We start from the raw sequence: 22,218 nt of genomic DNA, 5'->3' as shown, positions 1-22,218 counted from the left end.
TCACACAGAAGGTGACACATTAAAATATTAATTACCATCTATTTTCAGTACCCTGCAATAATGACATTCCTTTGTTCTTCCTCATGCAAAAACATTTTTAAAATTGTACCTTGTACATTTCACTATTATTATACACTCTAGGCATTCCTAGATTATACCATCTCAATCTTTAACATCTATCTTTCTTTCTGATTTCATTTATGTCCCCAGCCCTCCTCACTCTATCATTCTCACATGCAGCTTCATTCAGTGTTTTAACATAATTACATTGCAGTTAGGTAGTATTGTGCTGTCCATTTCTGAGTTTTTGTATCCAGTCCTGTTGCACAGTCTGTATCCCTTCAGCTCCAATTACCCAATATCTTACCCTATTTCTATCTCCTGATGGTCTCTGTTATGAACAAAATATTCCAAGTTTATTCACTAATATCAGTTCATATCAATGAGACCATATAGTATTTGTCCTTTAGTTTTTGGCTAGTGTCACTCAGCATAATGTTCTCAAGGTCCATCCCTGTTGTTACATATTTCATAAGTTTATTCTGTCTTAAAGCTGCAGAATATTCCATCGTATGTATATACCATAGTTTGTTTAGCCACACGTCTGTTGATGGACATTTTGACTGTTTCCATCTCCTTGCAATTGTAAATAATGCTGCTATAAACATTGGTGTGCAAATGTCCGTTTGTCTTTGCCCTTATGTCCTCTAAATAGATACCTAGCAATGGTATTGCTGGGTCATATGGCAATTCTATATTCAGCTTTTTGAGGAACCGCCAAACTGCCTTCCACAGTGGTTACACCATTTGACATTCCCACCAACAGTGAATAAGTGTGCCTCTTTCTCCACATCCTCTCCAGCACTTATCCTTTTCTGTTTTGTTGATAATGGCCATTCTGGTGGGTGTGAGATGATATCTCATTGTGGTTTTGATTTGCATTTCTCTAATGGCCAGGGACGTTGAACATCTCTTCATGTTCCTTTTGGCCATTTGTATTTCCTCTTCTGAGAGTTGTCTGTTCAAGTCTTTTTCCCATTTTGTAATTGGATTGGCTGTCTTTTTGTTATTGAGTTGAACAATCTCTTTATAAATTCTGGATACTAGACCTTTATCTGATATGTCGTTTCCAAATATTGTCTCCCATTATGTAGGCTGTCTTTTTACTTTCTTGATGAAATTCTTTGATGCACAAAGCTGTTTAATTTTGAGGAGTTCCCATTTCTTTCTTTCTTTCTTTAGTGCTCTTGCTTTAGGTGTAAGGTCTATAAAACCACCTCCAATTATAAGATTTATAAGATATTTCCCTACATTTTCCTCTAACTGTTTTATGGTCTTAGACCTGATGTTTAGATCTTTGATCCATTTTGAGTTAACTTTTGTATAGGGCGTGAGATACGGGTCCTCTTTCATTCTTTTGCATATGGATATCCAGTTCTCTAGGCACCATTTATTGAAGAGACTGTTCTGTCCCAGGTGAGTTGGCTCGACTGCCTTATGAAAGATCAAATGTCCATAGATGAGAGGGTCTATGTCTGAACACTCTATTCGATTCCATTGGTCAATATCTCTATCTTTATGCCAGTACCATGCTGTTTTGACCACTGTAGCTTCATAATGTGCCTTAAAGTCAGGCAGCGTGAGACCTCCAGCTTCGTTTTTTTTTCCTCAAGATACTTTTAGCAATTCGGGGCACCCTGCCCTTCCAGATAAATTTGCTTATTGGTTTTTCTATTTCTGAAAAGTAAGTTGTTGGGATTTTGATTGGTATTGCATTGAATCTGTAAATCACTTTAGGTAGAATTGACATCTTAACTGTATTTAGTCTTCCAATCCATGAACACAGTATGCCCTTCTATCTATTTAGGGCTTCTGTGATTTCTTTTAACAGTTTTTTGTAGTTTTCTTTGTATAGGTCTTTTGTCTCTTTAGTTAAATTTATTCCTAAGTATTTTATTCTTTTAGTTGCAAATGTAAATGGAATTCGTTTCTTGATTTCCCCCTCAGATTGTTCATTACTAGTGTATAGAAACACTACAGATTTTTTGAATATTGATCTTGTAACCTGCCACTTTGCTGTACTTGTTTATTAGCTCTAGTAGTTTTGCTGTGGATTTTTCCGGGTTTTCGACATATAGTATCATATCATCTGCAAACAGTGATAGTTTTACTTCTTCCTTTCCAATTTTGATGCCTTGTATTTCTTTTTCTTGTCTAATTGCTCTGGCTAGAACTTCCCACACAATGGTGAATAACAGTGGTGATAGTGGACATCCTTGTCTTGTTCCTGATCTTAGGGGGAAAGTTTTCAGTTTTTCCCCATTGAGGACAATATTAGTTGTGGGTTTTTCATATGTTCCCGTTATCAATTTAAGGAAGTTCCCTTGTATTCCTATCCTTTGAAGTGTTTTCAACAGGAAAGGATGTTGAATCTTGTCAAATGCCTTCTCTGCATCAATTGAGATGATCATGTGATTTTTCTGCTTTGATTTGTTGATATGGTGTATTACATTAATTGATTTTCTTATGTTGAACCATCCTTGCATACCTGGGATGAATCCTACTTGGTCATGATGTATAATTCTTTTAATGTGTTGCTGGATTCGATTTGCTAGAATTTTGTTGAGGATTTTTGCATCTATATTCATTAGAGAGATTGTTCTGTAGTTTTCTTTTTTTGTAATATCTTTGCCTGGTTTTGGTATGAGGGTGATGTTGGCTTCATAGAATGAATTAGGTAGCTTTCCCTCCACTTCAATTTTTTTGAAGAGTTTGAGCAGGATTGGTACTAATTCTTTCTGGAATATTTGGTAGAATTCACATGTGAAGCCATCTGGTCCTGGACTTTTCTTTTTTGGGAAGCTTTTTAATGACTGATTCAATTTCTTTACTTGTGATTGGTTTGTTGAGGTCCTCTCTTTCATCTTGAGTCAAAGTTGGTTGTTCATGCCTTTCTAGGAAGTTGTCCATTTCATCTACATTGTTGTATTTATTTGCATAAAGTTATTCATAGTATTCTGTTATTACCCCGTTTATTTCTGTGAGGTCAGTGGTTATGTGCCGGGATAAGCTTCAGTCGGGCTGCCCCGCGACTGGAGCACTGGGTGAGTTAGGGGGCGAGCTCGCAGGGAACAAACCTGGGTAAGCAGAGCCTAGCCGTCTCAGCTAGGGGACTAAAGGACTTGAGCCGGAGGCCAATTGATCAGCACTAAGTGTCCGGCGCCGTCTCGCTCAGCTTCTGGTCCCCGGCCGGCGGAGGGAACAGGAGGGAGAGAGAGACAGACGCAGACAAACCGACTCAAGTGACAGACACGGGTTCGAGACACGCTGCAGTTGTGAGCACAGACCTTTACTGGAGCTAAGCTTGCAAGCTCTGTTACAAATTCCGCGCGGGACAGAATACCCCGCGGGGGAACAACCTCTATGCGGCCGTCAGGTACGGCTCCCTATGGGTCGTCTCCCCCCACCCTGTCCGGGTAACCTCTTATATACTGTGCCCAAACCCAATAGGTTAGTGCCACGTATACAGAGGTGATTGGAAGATAGGGTTGGTGGGCGCGTGCGTCATACGCGGAAACAGGATGCGGGCGCCATCTTGACTCACTCGATGGGCGGGGGGGAACTCTAGAGCAGGCCGCAGCGTGTCCACTAGGCCAGACCCGGGAGGCGGCTCTCCACATTCTCCCCTTTTTTTATTTATTTTGACCCAGTGTCTCCATTGATGAGTGTGCTCCCGTGGGCCTGAGTGGCCCACTACATGTTTTGGTGCTTTGGGGAGTCTGGACTAGGCTTGCTAGGCACCAACCAGAATGCCACCTCATATAGAGACCGGAGAGCCCGTGAGCTGGAAACCACGTGACTCTCCCTGCAGTGCTTCGCCTCGCAACTGGGTTATGAGGGGGGGCAGGAGAGCGGCAACCAGAATCGAGAGTGTCGCTAGGTGTCTCTGTGCAATGGCTGGAGTCTAGTCTGGCCAGGACTGCGACTTCGCCTAAGAGATCAGCCTACGACCAAAATTATGACTGCTGGTGCTGCCTTTTATACCCGGGACACAGCCATGGGCCTTGCAGCGGGTCTTGCTTTCGAGCGTCCCGCCCTGAGTGGCCGGGATGGGTCATACGGTGAAATGGGGGACTGGGCAGCAGGGCGGTCGTTGTCAGGAGCACCAGGGGCGAGTGACATAGCCAACATGGTAGTAACACGCAATTGCTGCTGTGTCTGGAACAAGCGTTCTAACAAGCATTTAACAGTGACTAATCCCACTAATAGTCCCACCGCTACGAGAATCCAAGTAGTCAAATTGGGCCAAGAGAACCAAGAGGTGACTCGGTTCCACAGACTTTGTACAGTCTCGCCCAGTTTGGAAAGGTCGAAGGCAACGGGGGTTAACTTGATCTTCCCAAGCACTTTAAGGTCTGATTCCACCTGTTGGGAGAGCGGGGGGTATTAAAACTGGTCCTCCCTTCTAAACAGTCGAAGGGTGACCGGCGTTTTCGTTGCCATCTCGTCAGTCGCCGCCGTCATCAGCAGAGTTGGAGGCCTGATCTGATGGTTCAGGTTGAAGGCTTGTTGGTTTTTTGGGCAACAGCTCCGTGGCCTCCTCGGGCGATGTCACGGTTCTCACCAGTCTTTCCGGAACCCACACTGGTTGACGTCCTGGCTCCTGGGGAAAAACACAAACAGAGCCTCTGGCCCAGCTGAGCACGGGGTCAGGGCCTTGCCACTGTCCCGACAGGACATCCTTCCATCGGACTAGACCTCTATGTGGAGGACTCGGAGTGGTGTGTTGAAGGGCAGGTGTCATTCCCTGTGAATTTTCATTTAAAAAATTGTACGTAAACAAGGCTATAGACAGTTGAGCCTTTGGGGACAGGCCGTGACCTATTCCCCCTTTCTGTTTCTTTAGTAAGTCTTTGAGAGACCTGTGAGCTCTCTCAATGACTCCTTGTCCTTGAGGGTTGTAAGGGATGCCATGTTTTAATTGTACTTCCATATTATCACAAAATTTTTGGAAGGTTCTACTGGTGTAAGCAGGTCCATTATCTGTCTTTAATATTTTTGGCTTACCCCACGCTGCCCAAGCGGCAAGGCAGTGTGCAATGACTTGGTGGACTTTTTCTCCTGTCTCAGCAGAGGCAAATAATATCTGAGAACATGTGTCTACTGACACATGCAGGTATTTAATTTTACCATACTCTGAATGATGAGTGACATCCATTTGCCAAATGTCTCCTGGGATGAGGCCCTTAGGGTTAACTCCAACCGAAGGGACTGCTCTTTGTTCTGCACAATCCCTGCAGGCTCGGACTATATCTCTAGCCGCTGCACGCGGAATACTAAACCGCTTAGCTAGGGTACCTGCATTGATATGAAATTTGGCATGGAACTCTCGGGCTTGCTGATATGGTGTCAGCGCGGGGAAGACGTGTGGCTGTCGAGTGGCCACATCTACTATGTGATTTCCTTGTGTCATGGGACCAGGCAGGCCTGTATGGGCCCTAATATGAGTTGTGTAAAAGGGATGTTGTCTAGCACGTATTGTCTCTTGAAGCTCGAGAAAGAATGTGCTCACTGTGGAGGAACATTTTATAATGCCCACAGTTTCTAAAATTTGTAGAGAATTTACGACATAAATGGAATCAGAGATAATATTCAGGGGGCCAGGAAACTCTTTCAGGACTGTAATAATGACTTGCAATTCAACCCACTGAGGTTTTTGTGGTTGAAAAAATACTGTTTTGGGAGTGTCCCCTTCCACACAATACGCCCCTGTACCGGAGCTGGAGCCATCCGTGTACACGGTGAGGGCGCTCGCTAGTGGCTTAGGCGAAGTCACTTTGGGAAAGATCATTGGATGTCGGGTAACAAATTGTAAGAGGGGGTCTTTAGGGTATTGACTGTCAATACATCCCAAAAAGGTGCACCGGAGAACGGCCCATTGATCTATGCACCTGGTAAGTACTTCAATTTGCTGGAGAGAGTAAGGCACCCTGAGGTTTTTGGGTGGTTGGCCAAAATGTTGTATGGCCTTCTTGATGGCTTCTAGGGCTAGTTCTGCAACTGCGGTAGGGTAATGCTCTAAAATCTTTTTTGGAGAAACTCCGGGATGGATCCAGAGTAATGGTCCTTGTTGCCACAGCACCGCCATGGGCTGTGACTCTGTTGGCAGCAGGCAGGCTTCAAAAGACTCGTCGGGATTTATTCTCTTTAAAGCGGCGCTGCTGAGTGCCTGTTCTACTCGGTATAGTGCTTGCCTCGCCTCGGGGGTGAAGTGCCGGGGCGAAGTTATGTTCGAATCTCCTTTTAGTAAGTTAAATAAAGGCATTAATTCGGCATTGGGTAATTTTAGATACGGGCGAATCCAATTTATATCCCCCATGAGTTTTTGCAAGTCATTGAGGGTGTGTATGTTATCTAGCCTGAGAGACACCTTTTGGGGGGAGACATGAGTAGGCGTAAGTTTGGTCCCCAGGAAGGTGGCGATCTCTGTCATTTGGATCTTTTCAGGGGCTACTTCTAAGTGGGCTTTTCTAAGTGTAAGGACTAGGTGTGACAGAACTGTCTCAAGGAGATCTGTATCTTCATGAGTCAGCAGGATGTCATCCATATAATGAAGGATTTTTGCTTGGGGGAACTGTCGCCGAGTATCGGCCAGCTTTGTAGCAACATACAGTTGGCACATGGTAGGGCTATTAGTCATGCCCTGGGGCAGGACTGTCCACTCAAAACGGTGACAGGGCTCCTCTTGATTTAGAGAGGGCACAGTAAAAGCAAATTTTGGGGTATCCTCAGGGTGAAGTGGGATAGAGAAGAAGCAGTCTTTGATGTCTAAGATGAAAATAGACCAATGCTCTGGCAGAGCTGAGAGAAGGGGCAACCCCATCTGAACAGGTCCTAAGGACTCCATGCAATTATTAATGGCTCTTAAATCATGTAACAATCTCCATCTGCCTGATTTTTTCTTTATGACAAAAATAGGGGTGTTCCAAGGTGATGTGGAGGGAATGATGTGGCCCTTTTTTAGCTGATCTGACACTAGAGTGTGTAATGCTGAGAGTTTTTCCTGTGATAAGGGCCACTGAGGCACCCAGACTGGAGTCTTAGTTTTCCACCTTAGTTTTATAGGTGTGGGTGGGAATCTCTCCTCAGTGGCCCCTAGGAAAAACCCAGGCCTCGTCTGTCAGAATTGGAGACAGCTTGTATAGGCCTTGCGCGCCCGTGCAATGAGGCTCCTAAGCCTTTGCCGGGGACATATCCCATTCCTTTTAACAAGCGCTTAGAAGTTGGAGAGCAGCCACTGGTCAAGGTAACGTCCATCTGGGTTAGAATGTCTCTTCCCCACAGGGAAACGGGCAGGGCTAATACATAAGGCTGAAAACTACCTTGATGTCCTTCCTCATCTGCCCAGTGGAGGGCAGTGGCACTCAGCATGGGTGCTGAGACCTGGCCTATTCCTCTAATGGTGTCCTCCGCCTTGCACGTCGGCCAGGTGGAGGGCCAGTCTTGTTGTCTTATAATTGATCGATCGGCCCCGGTATCTAGCAGGCCCAGGAAGGATCTGCCTTGTACCTTAATAGTCAGCATGGGTCGAGACTCCAGAGACATATGGAGGCCCTCAAAAACTTCTCCAGAAGACCCAAATCCCTTATCTCTTCTCTGTCTGGGTCTACTCGGAAAGAATGTATGTAAGCTGGGTAAGAGCAAGAGCTGTGCCAGCTTATCACCTTTTGCAATGACCAGAGTACCTTGCTGAGATTGTACCATAATTTGGGCGTAACCTGTGAAATCTGAATCTACAACGCCTGGTATGACTGTTAGTCCTTTCAGGGCTGTGGATGCCCTCCCTATTATGAGCCCAACAGTCTTCGTTGGTAAGGGCCCTTTAAAGGAGGTCCCTATCAACTGGACACCCATGGAGGGGGTCAGTACGAGTCTGGAGGTGGCACAGAGGTCCAGTCCTGCTGATCCAGGGGATGCGCGAATTTGGACGGGTGTTGTGTCGCCGGATGGCATGCAGGGGGGTCCACCGAAAGGGTGGACCCCCTCTGCCCGTTTTTTGGGTCCTGTTCAGGACGGCCAGAAAGGCGCACACCCTGCGCATTGAAGGCTGACCTACAGTCTTCTGCGCGATGGGGTCCCTTGTGGCAACGGCCACATAGCCTGGTTGCCGCATATGGTCTACCAAACTGTTGAGTGGCAGGTGGTTGGCCTTTATTGGGACAGTTTCTCTTAATGTGTCCCAACTGGCCACAATGATAACATCCTCTTGGCTTTGTTCCTAGGTCTTTGGATTTCTTTGCAGCTACTTGTAAGGAGCTGGCTAGCATGGCAGCTAGACCTGCATTAGTTAACGGGCTACCAGCATCTCTGCAGAGCCGAACCCATTCCGTCAGGTTTTTTCCTCTGTTTTGTGCTAGGATAACTTTACATTCCTTGTTGCACTGCTCAAATATCATTTGTTTAACTACAGTCTCTGCCACTCCTGGATCTGAGAAAATTCTCTCAGCCGCAGTTTGCATTTTGGCTACAAAATCCACGAAGGGTTCTGTGGGGCCCTGATGTATGTTGCTGAGTGAGGCTTGAGCCTCTCCCTCACCTGTCAGCTTTTTCCAGGCTCCTACGAAACAACGGAAAATCTGGGCGTAGACTTCTTGAGGGAACCCTGTTTGATTCTGGGAGTGGGCACCTTTCCCCAATAGCATATCTGCATTCCATCCGCCATGTCTCCCCGCTGCGTTTTTCGCAGCTTGCTCCTCCGCTAACTCTTCGAACCATGCTTTCCAATCTATGTATCGGCCCTGGGGCAAGCAAGCACGGGCCAGCTGATATATATCTGCGGGCGTATGATTCAGGGTGGAAAGGTTTTCAACCATATTCAAGGTAAAAGGAGCATTGGGGCCATACTGATGGACAGCTTGCCTCAATTCCCTTAAAACTTTGTAATCATATGGCTCATACTGGTTATTACCTTGGGGATTGATAATAACCGGGTACGTCTCTGAGACTGGTTCTGGCTTAAGCGGCTGGTAACCACCCATCATACCGAAAGGTCTAAAGGCTGAAAAGGGGTTCCATTTCCAGAAATGTCTCCCTCCATCACTTGGTGACGTAAGGTCTCGAGGGCTCGCGTACGCAGGCGGGGGGTACGGCTGTAACTGCCCTTCCCATGACCAGCCTGCAGGGGGCTCCGGATCTCGCAATGGAGGGCAGACGGAATTACCTGATGCTGCCACTCGAGGGAGCCCTTGCCTACCATCCACCGGAAGGCGCCGCGTCTCTAGGGGCGCAGCGGTAGGCGCGGGCGGGGCGGAGGGCAGCGGGGGCGAGACCGGGAGCCCCCCCAGATCGATCAGCAGAGGTGCGCCTGCACTCTCGGCCTCGTCACCATCTGACTCTGAGTCAGAGTCGTCTGAACTAGCGCCAGACTCTGGCGGCTTACAAGTGGGCGGCTCACTTTCACAGGAGCCGTCCGCTAAAAGGGTCTTTAAGGGAGCTAACAAAGGTAAACTTCCGGACTGCCCCATGTTTGCAGTCGGCACTGTACTTTAATCACTCGGAGAGCTCTTCCGAGTCCCCGGGGCTACCTGAAAGCCCGCGGGCCTTAACTCTCACGTAATAAGAAGTACTCACCTTCTCGCGGTGATCAGGCGCGGGAAGTCCGCTGCGAGCTCAGGATGCACGTCCTTCTCAGTTCAAGAAGAGACAGTACGGCTCTCCTTGCAGAAGAGGTGTCGAGAGAGGAGGGTCCCCGTACGGGCCACCACTTGTCCGGCGCCGTCTCGCTCAGCTTCTGGTCCCCGGCCGGCGGAGGGAACAGGAGGGAGAGAGAGACAGACGCAGACAAACCGACTCAAGTGACAGACACGGGTTCGAGACACGCTGCAGTTGTGAGCACAGACCTTTACTGGAGCTAAGCTTGCAAGCTCTGTTACAAATTCCGCGCGGGACAGAATACCCCGCGGGGGAACAACCTCTATGCGGCCGTCAGGTACGGCTCCCTATGGGTCGTCTCCCCCCACCCTGTCCGGGTAACCTCTTATATACTGTGCCCAAACCCAATAGGTTAGTGCCACGTATACAGAGGTGATTGGAAGATAGGGTTGGTGGGCGCGTGCGTCATACGCGGAAACAGGATGCGGGCGCCATCTTGACTCACTCGATGGGCGGGGGGGAACTCTAGAGCAGGCCGCAGCGTGTCCACTAGGCCAGACCCGGGAGGCGGCTCTCCACAACTAAGCTTCTTTATTATTACATGGTATAAGCTGTAAGTACTGAAGGAGCCCAAGTGCGCAGAAGACCCTGAGGCTCCAGGGAGCTCAGGTTATATACAGTTGCACAGGGGGAGGAGTAGGGGAGAGGGTGGAGGGTTCGGGGAGCCAATCACACAAGCTGAAAGGTAGTTGCTAGGCAAGGGCAGTAGAAGAGGGCTTGAGGCAAGAACAGAATAACAGGAAGGCCTGTGGTTTTGTGATAAGCTATGGAGATGGGCGGTCTGCGACAAGAGGGGGAAGAGGGAACGGTGAGTTAGGCTACAGACATGAGAGGCAGGGAGAGAATACAGAAATGATTAAAAAGATTTTTTAAGTATGGCTAGGCTCCAATCCCTGAGAAATATGCCACAGTTATGTCTCCTCTTCCATTTCTGATCTTATTTATTTGCATCCTCTCTCTTCTTCTTTTTGTCAATCTTGCTAAGGGCCCATCAATCTTATTGATTTTCCCACAGAACCAACTTCTGGTTTTGTTGATTTTCTCAATTGTTTTCATGTTCTCAATTTCATTTATTTCTGCTCTAATCTTTGTTATGTCCTTCCTTTTGCTTGCTTTGGGGTTAGTTTGCTGTTCTTTCTCCAGTTCTTCCAAATGGACAGTTAATTCCTGTATTTTTGCCCTTTCTTCTTTTTTGATATATAGGCATTTAGGGCAATAAATGTCCCTCTTAGCACTGCCTTTGCTACATTCCATAAGTTTTGATATGTTGTGTTTTCATTTTCATTTGCCTCGAGATATTTACTGATTTCTCTTGTAATTTCTTCCTTGACCCACTGGTTGTTTAAGAGTGTGTTGTGGAGCCTCCACATATTTGTGAATTTTCTGGTGCTTTGCCTATTATTGATTTCCAACTTCATTCCCTTATGATCTGAGAAGGTGTTTTGTATGATTTCAATCTTTTTAAATTTGTTGAGACTTGCTTTGTGACCCAACATATGGTCTATCTTTGAGAATGATTCATGAGGGCTTGAGAAAAAGGTGTATCCTGCTGTTGTGGGGTGTAATGTCCTATAAATGTCTGTTAAGTCTAGCTCATTTATTGTAATATTCAAATTCTCTGTTTCTTTATTGATCCTCTGTCTAGATGTTCTGTCCATTGATGAGAGTGGGGAATTGAAGTCTCCAACTGTTATGGTAGATGTGTCTATTTCCGTTTTCAGTGTTTGCAGTGTTTGCCTCATGTATTTGGGGCATTCTGGTTCGGTGCATAAATATTTATGATTGTTATTTCTTCACATTGAATTGTTCCTTTTATTAGTACATAGTAGCCTTCTTTGTCTCTTTTAACTGTTTTACATTTGAAGTCTAGTTTGTTAGATATTAGTATAGCTACTCCTGCTCTTTTCTGCTTGTTATTTGCATGAAATATCTTTTCCCAACCTTTCACTTTCAACCTATGTTTATCTTTGGGTCTTAGATGTGTTTCCTATAGACAGCATATAGAAGGATCCTGTTTTTTAATCCATTCTGCCAGTCTATGTCTTTTGATTGGGGAATTCAGTCCATCAACATTTAGTGTTACTACTGTTTGGGTAATACTTTCCTCTACCATTTTGCCTTTTGTATTATATATATCATATCTAATTTTCCTTCTTTCTACACTCTTCTCCACACCTCTCTCTTCTGTCTTTTCGTATCTGACTCTAGTGCTCCCTTTAGTATTTCTTGCAGAGCTGGTCTCTTGGTCACAAATTCTCTCAGTGATTTTTTGTCTGAAAATGTTTTAATTTCCCCCTCATTTTTGAAGGACAATTTTGCTGGGTATAGAATTCTTGGTTGGCAGTTTTTCTCTTTTAGTAATTTAAATATATCATCCCACTGTCTTCTTGCCTCCATGGTTTCTGCTGAGAAATCTACACATAGTCTTATTGGGTTTCCCTTGTGTGCGATGGATTGTTTTTCTCTTGCTGCTTTCAAGATCCTCTCTTTCTCTTTGACCTCTGACATTCTGACTAGTAAGTGTCTTGCAGAACAGCTGTTTGGATCTATTCTCTTTGGGGTACGCTGCACTTCTTGGATCTGTAATTTTAGGTCTTTCATAAGAGTTGGGAAATTTTCAGTGATAATTTCTTCCATTAGTTTTTCTCCTCCTTTTCCCTTCTCTTCTCCTTCTGGGACCCCCACCACATGTATATTTGTGCGCTTCATATTATTCAATTCCTTGAGTCCCTGCTCATATTTTTCCATTTTTTTCCCTATAGTTTCTGTATCTTGTCGGATTTCAGATGTTCCATCCTCCAGTTCACTAATTCTAACCAATTTCTCTTGAAATCCAACATTGTAGGTTTCCATTGTTTTTTTCATCTCTTCTACTGTACCTTTCATCCCCATAAGTTCCGTGATTTGTTTTTTCAGACTTTCCATTTCTTCTTTTTGTTCATTCCTTGCCTTCTTCATATCCTCCCTCAATTCACTGATTTGGTTTTTGATGAGGTTTTCCATGTCTGTTCATACATTCTGAATTAGTTGTTTCAGCTCTTGTATCTCATTTGAACTATTGGTTTGTTCCTTTGACTGGGCCATATCTTCAATTTTCCTGGTGTGATTTGTTATTTTTTACTGGTGTCTAGACATTTAATTTCCTTAATTAGTTTATTCTGGAGATTGCTTTCACTTCTCTTACCTAGGGTTTTCTTGCTAGATGAGTTTGTTGTCTATCTGTTCTTTGACCTTCAGTCCAGCTTTTTCTGAACCTCTAGCTTAGGTTTTGTTTAACAGAGGATAATTTTTCCATTCTTGTTTTCTTGTTTCTTGCCCTGCTTGTATGGTGCCTTTTCCCTCCCCACCCTTAGGAGGGTCTATGTAGGTATTATAGACTCCAGCCGGGTTTTCCCGGACTAAACTGACTTCCTACCAGGGGGAAGGAGTCACCTGAGTCAGTTGTCCCTGAGGGTGAGACCCAGCAGGTTGAAAGACTTTCCTGTGAAGTCTCTGGGCTCTGTTTTTCTTATCCTGCCCAGTTTGTGGCGCATCTGCCTGCGGGTCGCACCAGTAAAAGATGTTGCGGCACTTTTAACTTTGGAAGACTCTCCCTGCTGGGGGTGTGGTGGAGATGGAGGAGAGGTTGTAGGCTGGTTTTAATGGCTTCAAATTGCAAAGCCCTGGGGTCTGAATTCCTTGAGAGAGGGATTCCACCTGAGTTGGGCTTCACCCCTCACCTGGGGAAGGCACAGGTGGGAGGCAGCCCTGAAAGCAACCCGTTTCTGCCTATGCCTGGGGCAGTTGCAGCCCGAGAAGTCCCGCCGCTGAATCCAGAGGCTGCCAAGTCTCCATAGAAACACAGCCACTAAAACCTCTGTTTCTTCCCCTTTCCTCTTTTTCCATGAGCCCAATGAGCGACCTCCACTTGACCAGGTTTAGAGTCTCTTTCCTTTCCCTCTGGGAAGCTGCCTGTGTGGGAGGGGCGCCAGGCGCTGGCCACCGCAGCTTGGGGAACTCACGGTTTTGGGGAGGCTTGCAGCTGGTCCAGCTGGTCCAGACTGGGGTACACTGTGTGTCCGGTTACTGACGTGGCTCCGGGAGCTGTTCTGTACTGTTTCTGGTTATTTAGTAGTTGTTCTGGAGGACGAACTAAAATGCACACATTGCTAAGCTGCCATCTTGGCCCCTCCTCCGAAATAGATTTTTTCAGTGCAGTTTTCATTTGAGACAAATTTAGAGTATAATTGAATGTTTTGCTATAAAAATAACAATAGCAGTAGCAATTCTGAGGGAATTCTGACTAATGGATGCCATATGAATGATCTGTACTTTTGCTCTTTTTTACTAGGTTTATGATACATCTGATGGCACCTTACTCCAGCCCCTAAAAGGACACAAAGACACCGTATACTGTGTGGCTTATGCGAAGGATGGTAAGAAGCTACCTTAGGTTTCCAGTCTTTATAATGGCATCAGAGCTGCCCATTTTTCTCCTTAGAAAGTGACTTTAGTTATTTTTAGTAAGCTAAAATACAGCTTTGAAATTCAGAAATGGTCAAACTGCTGAGACATGAGTAATTCAGTCTAGTGATTATTTATTGAGGGCTATCTGAGGTGCTCGAGATACTTCAGAGAACATAATAAAGATCCCTGCCATTATGGAGCTTATATTCTGTGTGTGTGTGGTGGAGGGCAGGAGGAAGGAATGAGGGAGACGTACAATAAACATGGGAAATGAGTAAAGGAAACAGTATAGTGGAAGCTGATGAGTGTTGTGGAAGAATCAAAAATAGGACAGAATAAGGAGTATTGAAAATGCTGGGTGGGCAGAGGAGTGCCATATTGATTAGGGTGGTCAGTGCCTGCTTATTGAGATAATGACAAGTGAGCAGGATATTGGAGGTCAAGGCAATGAGACTCTGGCAGGGCATTGGGAGAGGAGAGCCCCTCTCTAGAGGGAGAGTTATTGCAAAGGCACTCAGCCTCTACAAGAGGCTGAGCAGGGAGAACAAGGGGAGAGGATTAGGAGATGAGACTAGGGAGGGAATGGTAGGAGAAGGCAGAGACCCATCTATGGTCTTTGGCTTTGACTCTCAGTGAAAATAGGGAACCGCTGAAGGGTCATGAGCAGAGGAGGGATCTGTTTTGACTTATATCTTAAAAAGATCCCTCTAGCTGTTATATTGGAAACAATTTGCAAAGGGTAAGTCATCATCATCCAGATAAGAAGTCATGGAGGTTAAACCTTCACTGGGGTGAAGGAAGTGGCAGGAAGTGGTCAGAGTCTTACTATATTTTGAAAATGGAGTCGAAAGGATTTCTTGACGCATTTGGATATGGGTGTGAAAAAAAGTCAAGGATGACTCCACAGTGGGGTTTTTGTTTGTTTGTTCTGGTGGATTTTGCTGTTATTGTTTTAATTTTTTTGTAACATATTTATAATACAAAATTTCTCATTTTAAATACTTTCAAGTAATCAATTCAGTGGTTTTAATTTGCATTTACCATATTGTGCTCCCATCACGACCATCCATTACAAAACTTTTTCATCATCCCAACAGACACTCTGTACCCATTAAGCAATAATTACCCATTGTCCACCCCTTCCTTTGGCCCTTGATGATGTGTAATCTCTTTCTGTTTCTATGAATTTTCATATTGTAGGTATTTCATGTAAGTGAAATCATATAGTATTTGACTTTTTGCATCTGTTAATTCACTCATGATGTCTTCAGGGTTGAGCCACGTTGTTGCATGTACCAGCACTTCATTTCTTTTTATAGCTGAATAATATTCCACTGTATGGATAGATCACATTTTGTTTACCGATTCATTATTGGTGGACACTTGGGTTGCTTCACCTTTTGGCTGTTGTTAATGATACTGCTATGAACATTGGTATGCAAATATCTGTTTGAGTCCCTGTTTTCAGCTCTTTTGGGTATATATCTGGAAGTATTAATTGCCAGGTCATATGGTAATTCAATGTTTAACTTTCTGAGATACTGTCAAACTGTTGTTTTCCCCAGTGGCTGTACCATTTAACATTCTCATCAGTAGTGTAGAAGGGTTCGTATTTTTCCACATCCTCACCAATGTACTAGCCATCCTAGTGGGTGTATCTCCGTGTGGTTTTTTGTTCAGATTTTAAATTGGGTTGTTTATCTTTTTGTTGTTGAGTTGTAAGAGTTCTTTATATATCCTTAATATAGAACCCTTATCAAATATAGGATTTTGAACTACTTTTTCACATTCTGTAGCTTTTATTTCTTGATAAAATCCTTTGATGCACAGAAGTTTTCGGTTTTGATTAAGTCCAGTTTACCTTTTTTTCTTTTGTTGCTTGTGCTTTTGATATTATGTCTAAGAATTCATTACCTCATACAAGATCCTGAAAATTTTTACCTATGTTTTCTTCTAAGAGTTTTATTTTTTAGAAATATTTAGGTTATTGATCCATTTTGAGTTAAAGTAGGAGGTATGAGTAGGGTTCCAACTTCATTCTTTTGCATGTGGGTATCTAGTTTTCCAAGCACTATTTGTTGAAGAGACTATTGTAGCCTCAAAGGGTAGACTTGGCACCCTTGTCAAAAATCAATTAGCTAAATGGGGTAAAACTTAAATGTAAGGGAATAAATAGTTCACTAGTGAGGGTCTATAAGTAATATTACTATATTGAAGGTGAACATGGTTGAAAAGAGTTGTTATGAACCCATGTGTCCCACTGATTAACACTACAAATATAAATAAGTTCTTGCTTGTACTACTGTATAGGTATGAATTTTGTAGAACGAGTGTATAAGTTTGGGGTATGGGGGTAAACTGCTATTGCACGCTATGAGGTATGTTTAACAGGAAAACATCAATAGCACCAACAGCAACGCCAGGGGTAAATAATGAGGGGAGGAGCAAAGTTAAGGGGAGGTTTGGATTTTCTGTTTAGGGAGGGTGTTTTTATTGGTTATCTTGGGAACAATGGAATTATCTAAAATTGAGAGTGTTGATGGACTGTTAACTTTGGACATTATACATGATGCCCAATAAATGAAAGTGGCTAAAGGGTACACTGACTGAGAAGTAGATTGGCAAATGATGGTGTGTACATATGATCCAATATTGTGTTGCTACAAAAAGGAATGAAGTTGTGAGGTATGCAACAATGTGAATGAACCTGTGGGATGTTTGGTTAGACAAAGTAAGCCAGAAGCATGGTTTCTTAAATGGTCTCATTTAGAAAAGACTTATAAGAAAACAGAGGCCTAGACTGTAAACTTTTATAGCAGTCACATTTACTCTGGAGCAGTAATTGTTATTTCTGGATTTTGAGAGGTTGTTTTGTATGTATATATATATATATATATAAAACCTGGTATTTAGAGATGAAAACAGAGCTGATCAGGTCAGTTTAAGGTAATTCAGAACACAGGGGTAAGGAAGACATTATCTGTGTTTTAGAACCTCATTTACTCTTTGAGACCAAAGGAAGAAAAGTTTATTTTGTCCAGAACCTAATTTTTCTATAGCACATAATCTCACTCAACCTGTGTGGATAGATCATTTAAACAACACAAACACAGGGATCCCAGAATAAGAATGAGGGCCTTTATCCTGTACAGCTTAATATAATGCCTGGATAAATCCCAGAGTATATTAAGTAGTTAATCAAAAAGTATTGGCAGGATGGTTCAGTGGTAGAATGTCCACCTTTCATCCGGGAGACCCGGGTTCGATTTCTGGACCATGCACCCCCCACCCCCACCAAAAAAAAAAACCCAAAAAACGTATTGGCAAAGTCCCTTGAGGAATGGGAGAGAAAATATAGAACTACTAAACTTTACTACCAGGGAAACTCCTGGTACTGTGTCAAACATCAGAGATACCCAAATCAATAGGCCAAGCCCTTGATCTTGAGGCTTGCTCTTGTGAAGCTTATGTATGTAGCAGTGAAGCTTAGCCTATGTATAGGTATGCTTAAGAGTCACTTTCAGAGGACCTCTTTTGTTGCTCAGTTATGGCCTCTCTGGCTAAGCCCAACTCTGCAAAAAATCATTGCCTTCCCCACTATATAGGACATGACATCCAGGAATGAAAGTCTCCCTGGCAGCATGTGAGATGACTCCCAGGGGTGAGCCTGGCCCTGGCACCATGAGGTCAACAATGCCATCCTGACCAAAAAGGGGAAAAGAAGTGTAACAAAGTATCAGTGGGTGAGAGAGTTCAAATAAAGTTTGGAGAGGCCGCTCTGGAGGTCACTCTTATGCAAACTTCAGTTAGACATTACTATTAAACGTCTCATAACTTGCCAAACCCCAACCAAAACCAATTCAGCCAATTCTAAAGAACATCTAGGGCATTGTGTGAAATTCTACAAAGTTCCATGTGCTAGGGTAACTTTCCAGAAACCTACAACGTCCAGATGGGTCCCCGGACCAGAGAAGTCCTGAAATGCAGAGGGACCAGCCTCTCCAGAACACCAACTAGTTCCATCCCCTTATACCATATTATTGATAGCCCCTTCAAACATGAAAAAGTTAGAATGGGCACAGCCCAAATAACCCTGAAGAGTGGGAGAAAGATCAAAGGTGATGGTGGAATTATACAGAGAAGGTAGGATTTAACAAATGAATATGATTGCTGAATCATTATATTGATATTTCTTTTGGTTTCCAGTACCTTAGAGCAGCTAGAAGTAAAAACCTAAAATTGTGAAATTGTAACTCATACCAAACTCTAAAATCTGTTCTACAATTAATTTTTGCAATGTGCTTTTAAGTTTATTGCTTTTTTGTATATATGTTATTTTTTACAAAAAAAATAATCAATTGTGATAATAAATGCACAGCTGTATGATGATATTGTGAACCGTTGATTGCACACTTTCGATGATTACATGGTATGTGAATATATAATATATATCAGTAAAAAATTTTTTTTAATTTTTTAAGGGAGGGATTAAGACATTTCTAGATAAATGAAGGCTGAGGGACTCTGTCACCACTAGACTGACCTTACAAGAGATGCTAAAGAGAGCTCTGCAGGTTGAAAGAAGGAACAATTGACAATAGATTGAAGTACATAAAGAAGTAAAGATCTCTGGTGAGGGTGGCAAAATGGGTAAATGTAAATGCCAATACTATTGTATTTTTGGTTTGTTACTCAACTTTATACACCCTACAGGATCTATAGGGCAAATACATAAAATGCAGTAATAAATCAGTGGTTTTAGGCTCAGAATATATAAACATGTAACTTGTGCCAAGAACTACTACATAAAGGTGAGAGGATGGGGGGTTTAGGAACATAGTTTTGTTTTTAAACAAAATTAATTAAGAAAACAAATGATACACTCAGAACCACCAAAAATGAATATCTTAGTTAGCTTAACCATAGGCATATTTAAATAAAGTATCCATATAATCATTGTAAAACCTATGTTTGCGCAGTAAGTTTCCCAAACCAATTTAAAATTAAGACAAGAAGGAAAAAATCTAGAAATTCAGATAGCAAAGGTCTGAAATTCTAAATGTTAAATGCTAACTAAATAGCATTTGATCAGCTGTCAAAACTGTGAATGTTCTCAAAATATGAAGTAGAAAGTTCTTACAAATATCTGTATTGCTACAATAATGACCTATGTTACTAAACATTTTCCTGTTTTCAGGAAAATATAAAGATATAAATATTTTTTACAATTAAAATATGAATCTTAACCACCTAAAATGGATATCCTAGTTAGCTTATCCATAGGCATATTTTTTAAAAATATCAAAGTAACCATCATAAAGCCTGTTTATACAGTATGTTTCATAAGGAACAGAGTTTTGAAGTTCACTAACTGTTGAAGTTAAGTTGGTGTTGGGGATTAAATCATGTCCCCCACGAAATGCAGTTCAGATCTCAACCCCTGGTCCTGTAAATAGGACCTTTGAAGATGCTATTAGTTAAGGTGTGTCAAACTGAATTAGGCTGTGCCTTAATTCACTATGGCTGAAGTCCCTCTAAAGAAATTGGAAACAGAAAGAGAAGCCATAGGTGCATCTAGAAGCTGAAAGTCAACAGAACCTGGAAGAAGAAGATGTCACCATATCATTGCTTTGTGACAGAAAAGTCAAAGAACCCCAAAGATACCAATTCTTCTCACCTCGAAACCAAGAGTCAATAGTTAAGCCAACCGATTGGATAGTGTTTGTTTTAGCAGTCAAGAAACAAAAGCAGTTCATATGAAAGCATATGAGATGGTTATAATTAAGGATGTTAAATTTCAGCCCCACGGTAACTTCAAAGAAAATAACAGAAAATATGCAAGCTCATAGAGACAAGCATTGGGGTATAGGTTGCCAGGGGTAGGGGGCAGGGGAAATGAGGAATTAACAAGTAATAAGTGTCAGCTTTCAGTTTGGGGAGATGGGAAAGTTTGAGTAATGGAAAGTGATGAGGGTTCCATAGTAATGTGAATGTGATTAATCCTATTGAGTGGTATGCTCGGGAGTGGTTGAGATGAGAAAGGTTATGTTGTATATGTGTTCCCACAGTTAAATGTTGTAACTGTTCCTACAGTTAAAAAAGAAGAAGGAGCAGCTAAAGAGACAATGACAATTGAATCCAATAGATGATCTTGGATGGGATCTAACACGGGAGGGAAAAGATTCAAGGCAACATTGGGACATATGAAAAAATTGGAGTATAGACTATAAGGTTTTATATCAATGTTAAAGTTTTTTAACTTGATAACTGTACATAAGGTGGATACATAAGTGGATATCCTTGTTTTGAGGAAATGTACGTGGCAGTATTTAGTGTTCAAGGAGCATTGTGTATGTAACCTACACTCAGTGTTCAGAAGATGGATGGATGGATGGATGGATAGAAAAAGTGATAATAGCACATGTGGCAAAATTAAAATTAGTAGATCTGAGATCTGGGGGTGGATGGGGTATGTTGGCATTCTCTGTATTAATTTCGTAACTGTCCTGTAAGTTTGAAAATATTTCAAAATAAAGAGTTTTGAAAAATTAAAAGACAGTGAAAAATTAATGTAAGAATTTTCTTTTTGAAACTATTTTTAGGCAAGCGCTTTGCTTCTGGATCAGCTGACAAAAGTGTTATTATCTGGACATCAAAATTGGAAGGCATTCTGAAGTACACGTAAGTAACCCTTTAGAGGTATGGTATTAGCTCTTTTTGAGCAACTATAGCAAAAGTCTCTTAGAAAAAATGTAAGAAAGAGCTATTTTCTCTCAAACTGAACTTGCGATTAAGTTGTGGTTGTATGTAGAGGGTATAGGGATATTAGGTAGTAAATATGTGAAGAAGCATTTTTTTGAGCATGTAGCCAGCACTGGGCTGTATGTTTTCATATAGCTCATCTCTTAATCTGACATTAACTGAGGGGCACATGCCATCCACAACTCCAACCTGGACCTCTTCCAATGTCCCCATCTCAGAGACACTAGGTCTCAACATCTACCGAGTGTCAAAAGGCAGAAACATATAGTCAGCGTTCTCTAGCTTCCTCCACTAAAGGGGTCTCTGTACACCATTCTGCCCCCCAGTTCAACCCTACTCATCCTGCAAACCTCCAACTCAGATGCTGCTTCTTCAAGGAAGCCTTTTCCTGTTTCTCTAGGCTAGGTCAGGCCTCCCTCCTGTATCTTGCACAGATGGCTGCTTACTCTCTTCCACCAGCCTGTTAGCTCTATGAGAGCAGAGACTGCATCTTCTTTTACTCACCACCGTGTCCCTAGTGCCTCTTACAATATCTGGCCCATAGTAGTTCCTCAACAAACAACTTTTTAATGCATGAATAACTGAATGAGTGAATGTGGTTGTAAATAAAGTGTTACTCAGAAGTGAATGAATAAAACTGAGCCATGCATGACTCTCACTCATTCTGTTTTCATTATTGTCTGAATATTTGCCATGTGTCCAGATCTCAGCCTATAATATCTTCACTGCACTTCCATCCTGTATTTTCAGTCCTCCACAAAGCAATAAGAACAAAAACCATTAATGAAGCACTTAGAATCCACCTGACAATATGCTCTATAAGTCTGAGGTGATCAGCAGGATACTCCTGAAGGAGGTGTTGTTTAAGCCAGTCCAGGATGATGAGTGGGGAATATTTCATAAGGTAAAAATGTGGCCAATAGGCGGGACAGCGGTGGCTCAGTAGCAGAGGTCTCATCTGCCATGCCAGAGACCTGGGTTTGATTCCTGGTGCCTACCCATGTAGAAAAAAAACAAAAAAGAATGATGGCCAAGAGGCAATCCAGGAAAGGAGAATTATTCCCTCTGCTTTTTGTTGGTCAGTTGCAGTAGAGCTTGTGGTGTATTATCAGAGAGGCTGTGGGGCTCATCATTAAAATCTTCAGTTGTAGCCACTGAAACCTTTCTGGTTTGCTGCATAATAACCTACTGTTGTTTACTTCCCAGGCACAACGATTCTATACAGTGTGTCTCCTATAACCCTGTTACCCACCAACTGGCATCTTGTTCTTCCAGTGACTTTGGTAGGTTTAGATTCCT

At 42.9% G+C, this 22,218-nt stretch overlaps 1 protein-coding gene across 7 annotated transcripts in view; it reads left to right on the top strand.

Annotated features, from left to right (window-relative positions):
* IFT122 (intraflagellar transport 122) overlaps window positions 1-22,218 on the top strand; it is a 134,379-nt gene that overhangs the window by 19,294 nt on the left and 92,867 nt on the right. For 6 of the 7 annotated variants that reach the window (XM_077116480.1, XM_077116479.1, XM_077116478.1 and 3 more), the window contains exons 3-5: window positions 14,042-14,126; window positions 20,760-20,838; window positions 22,126-22,202. In XM_077116480.1, the coding sequence (XP_076972595.1) occupies window positions 14,042-14,126; window positions 20,760-20,838; window positions 22,126-22,202 (241 nt within the window). Of the gene's footprint in view, window positions 1-14,041; window positions 14,127-20,759; window positions 20,839-22,125; window positions 22,203-22,218 lie in introns of those variants that run through there. The other variant, XM_077116481.1, reaches the window with a different exon arrangement.

This window comes from Tamandua tetradactyla, chromosome 9, assembly GCF_023851605.1.
Source record: "Tamandua tetradactyla isolate mTamTet1 chromosome 9, mTamTet1.pri, whole genome shotgun sequence".
Lineage (NCBI taxonomy): Eukaryota > Metazoa > Chordata > Mammalia > Pilosa > Myrmecophagidae > Tamandua > Tamandua tetradactyla.
The sequence above is the reverse complement of the archived record's forward strand: the minus strand, read 5'-3'. Positions and strand labels throughout refer to the sequence as shown.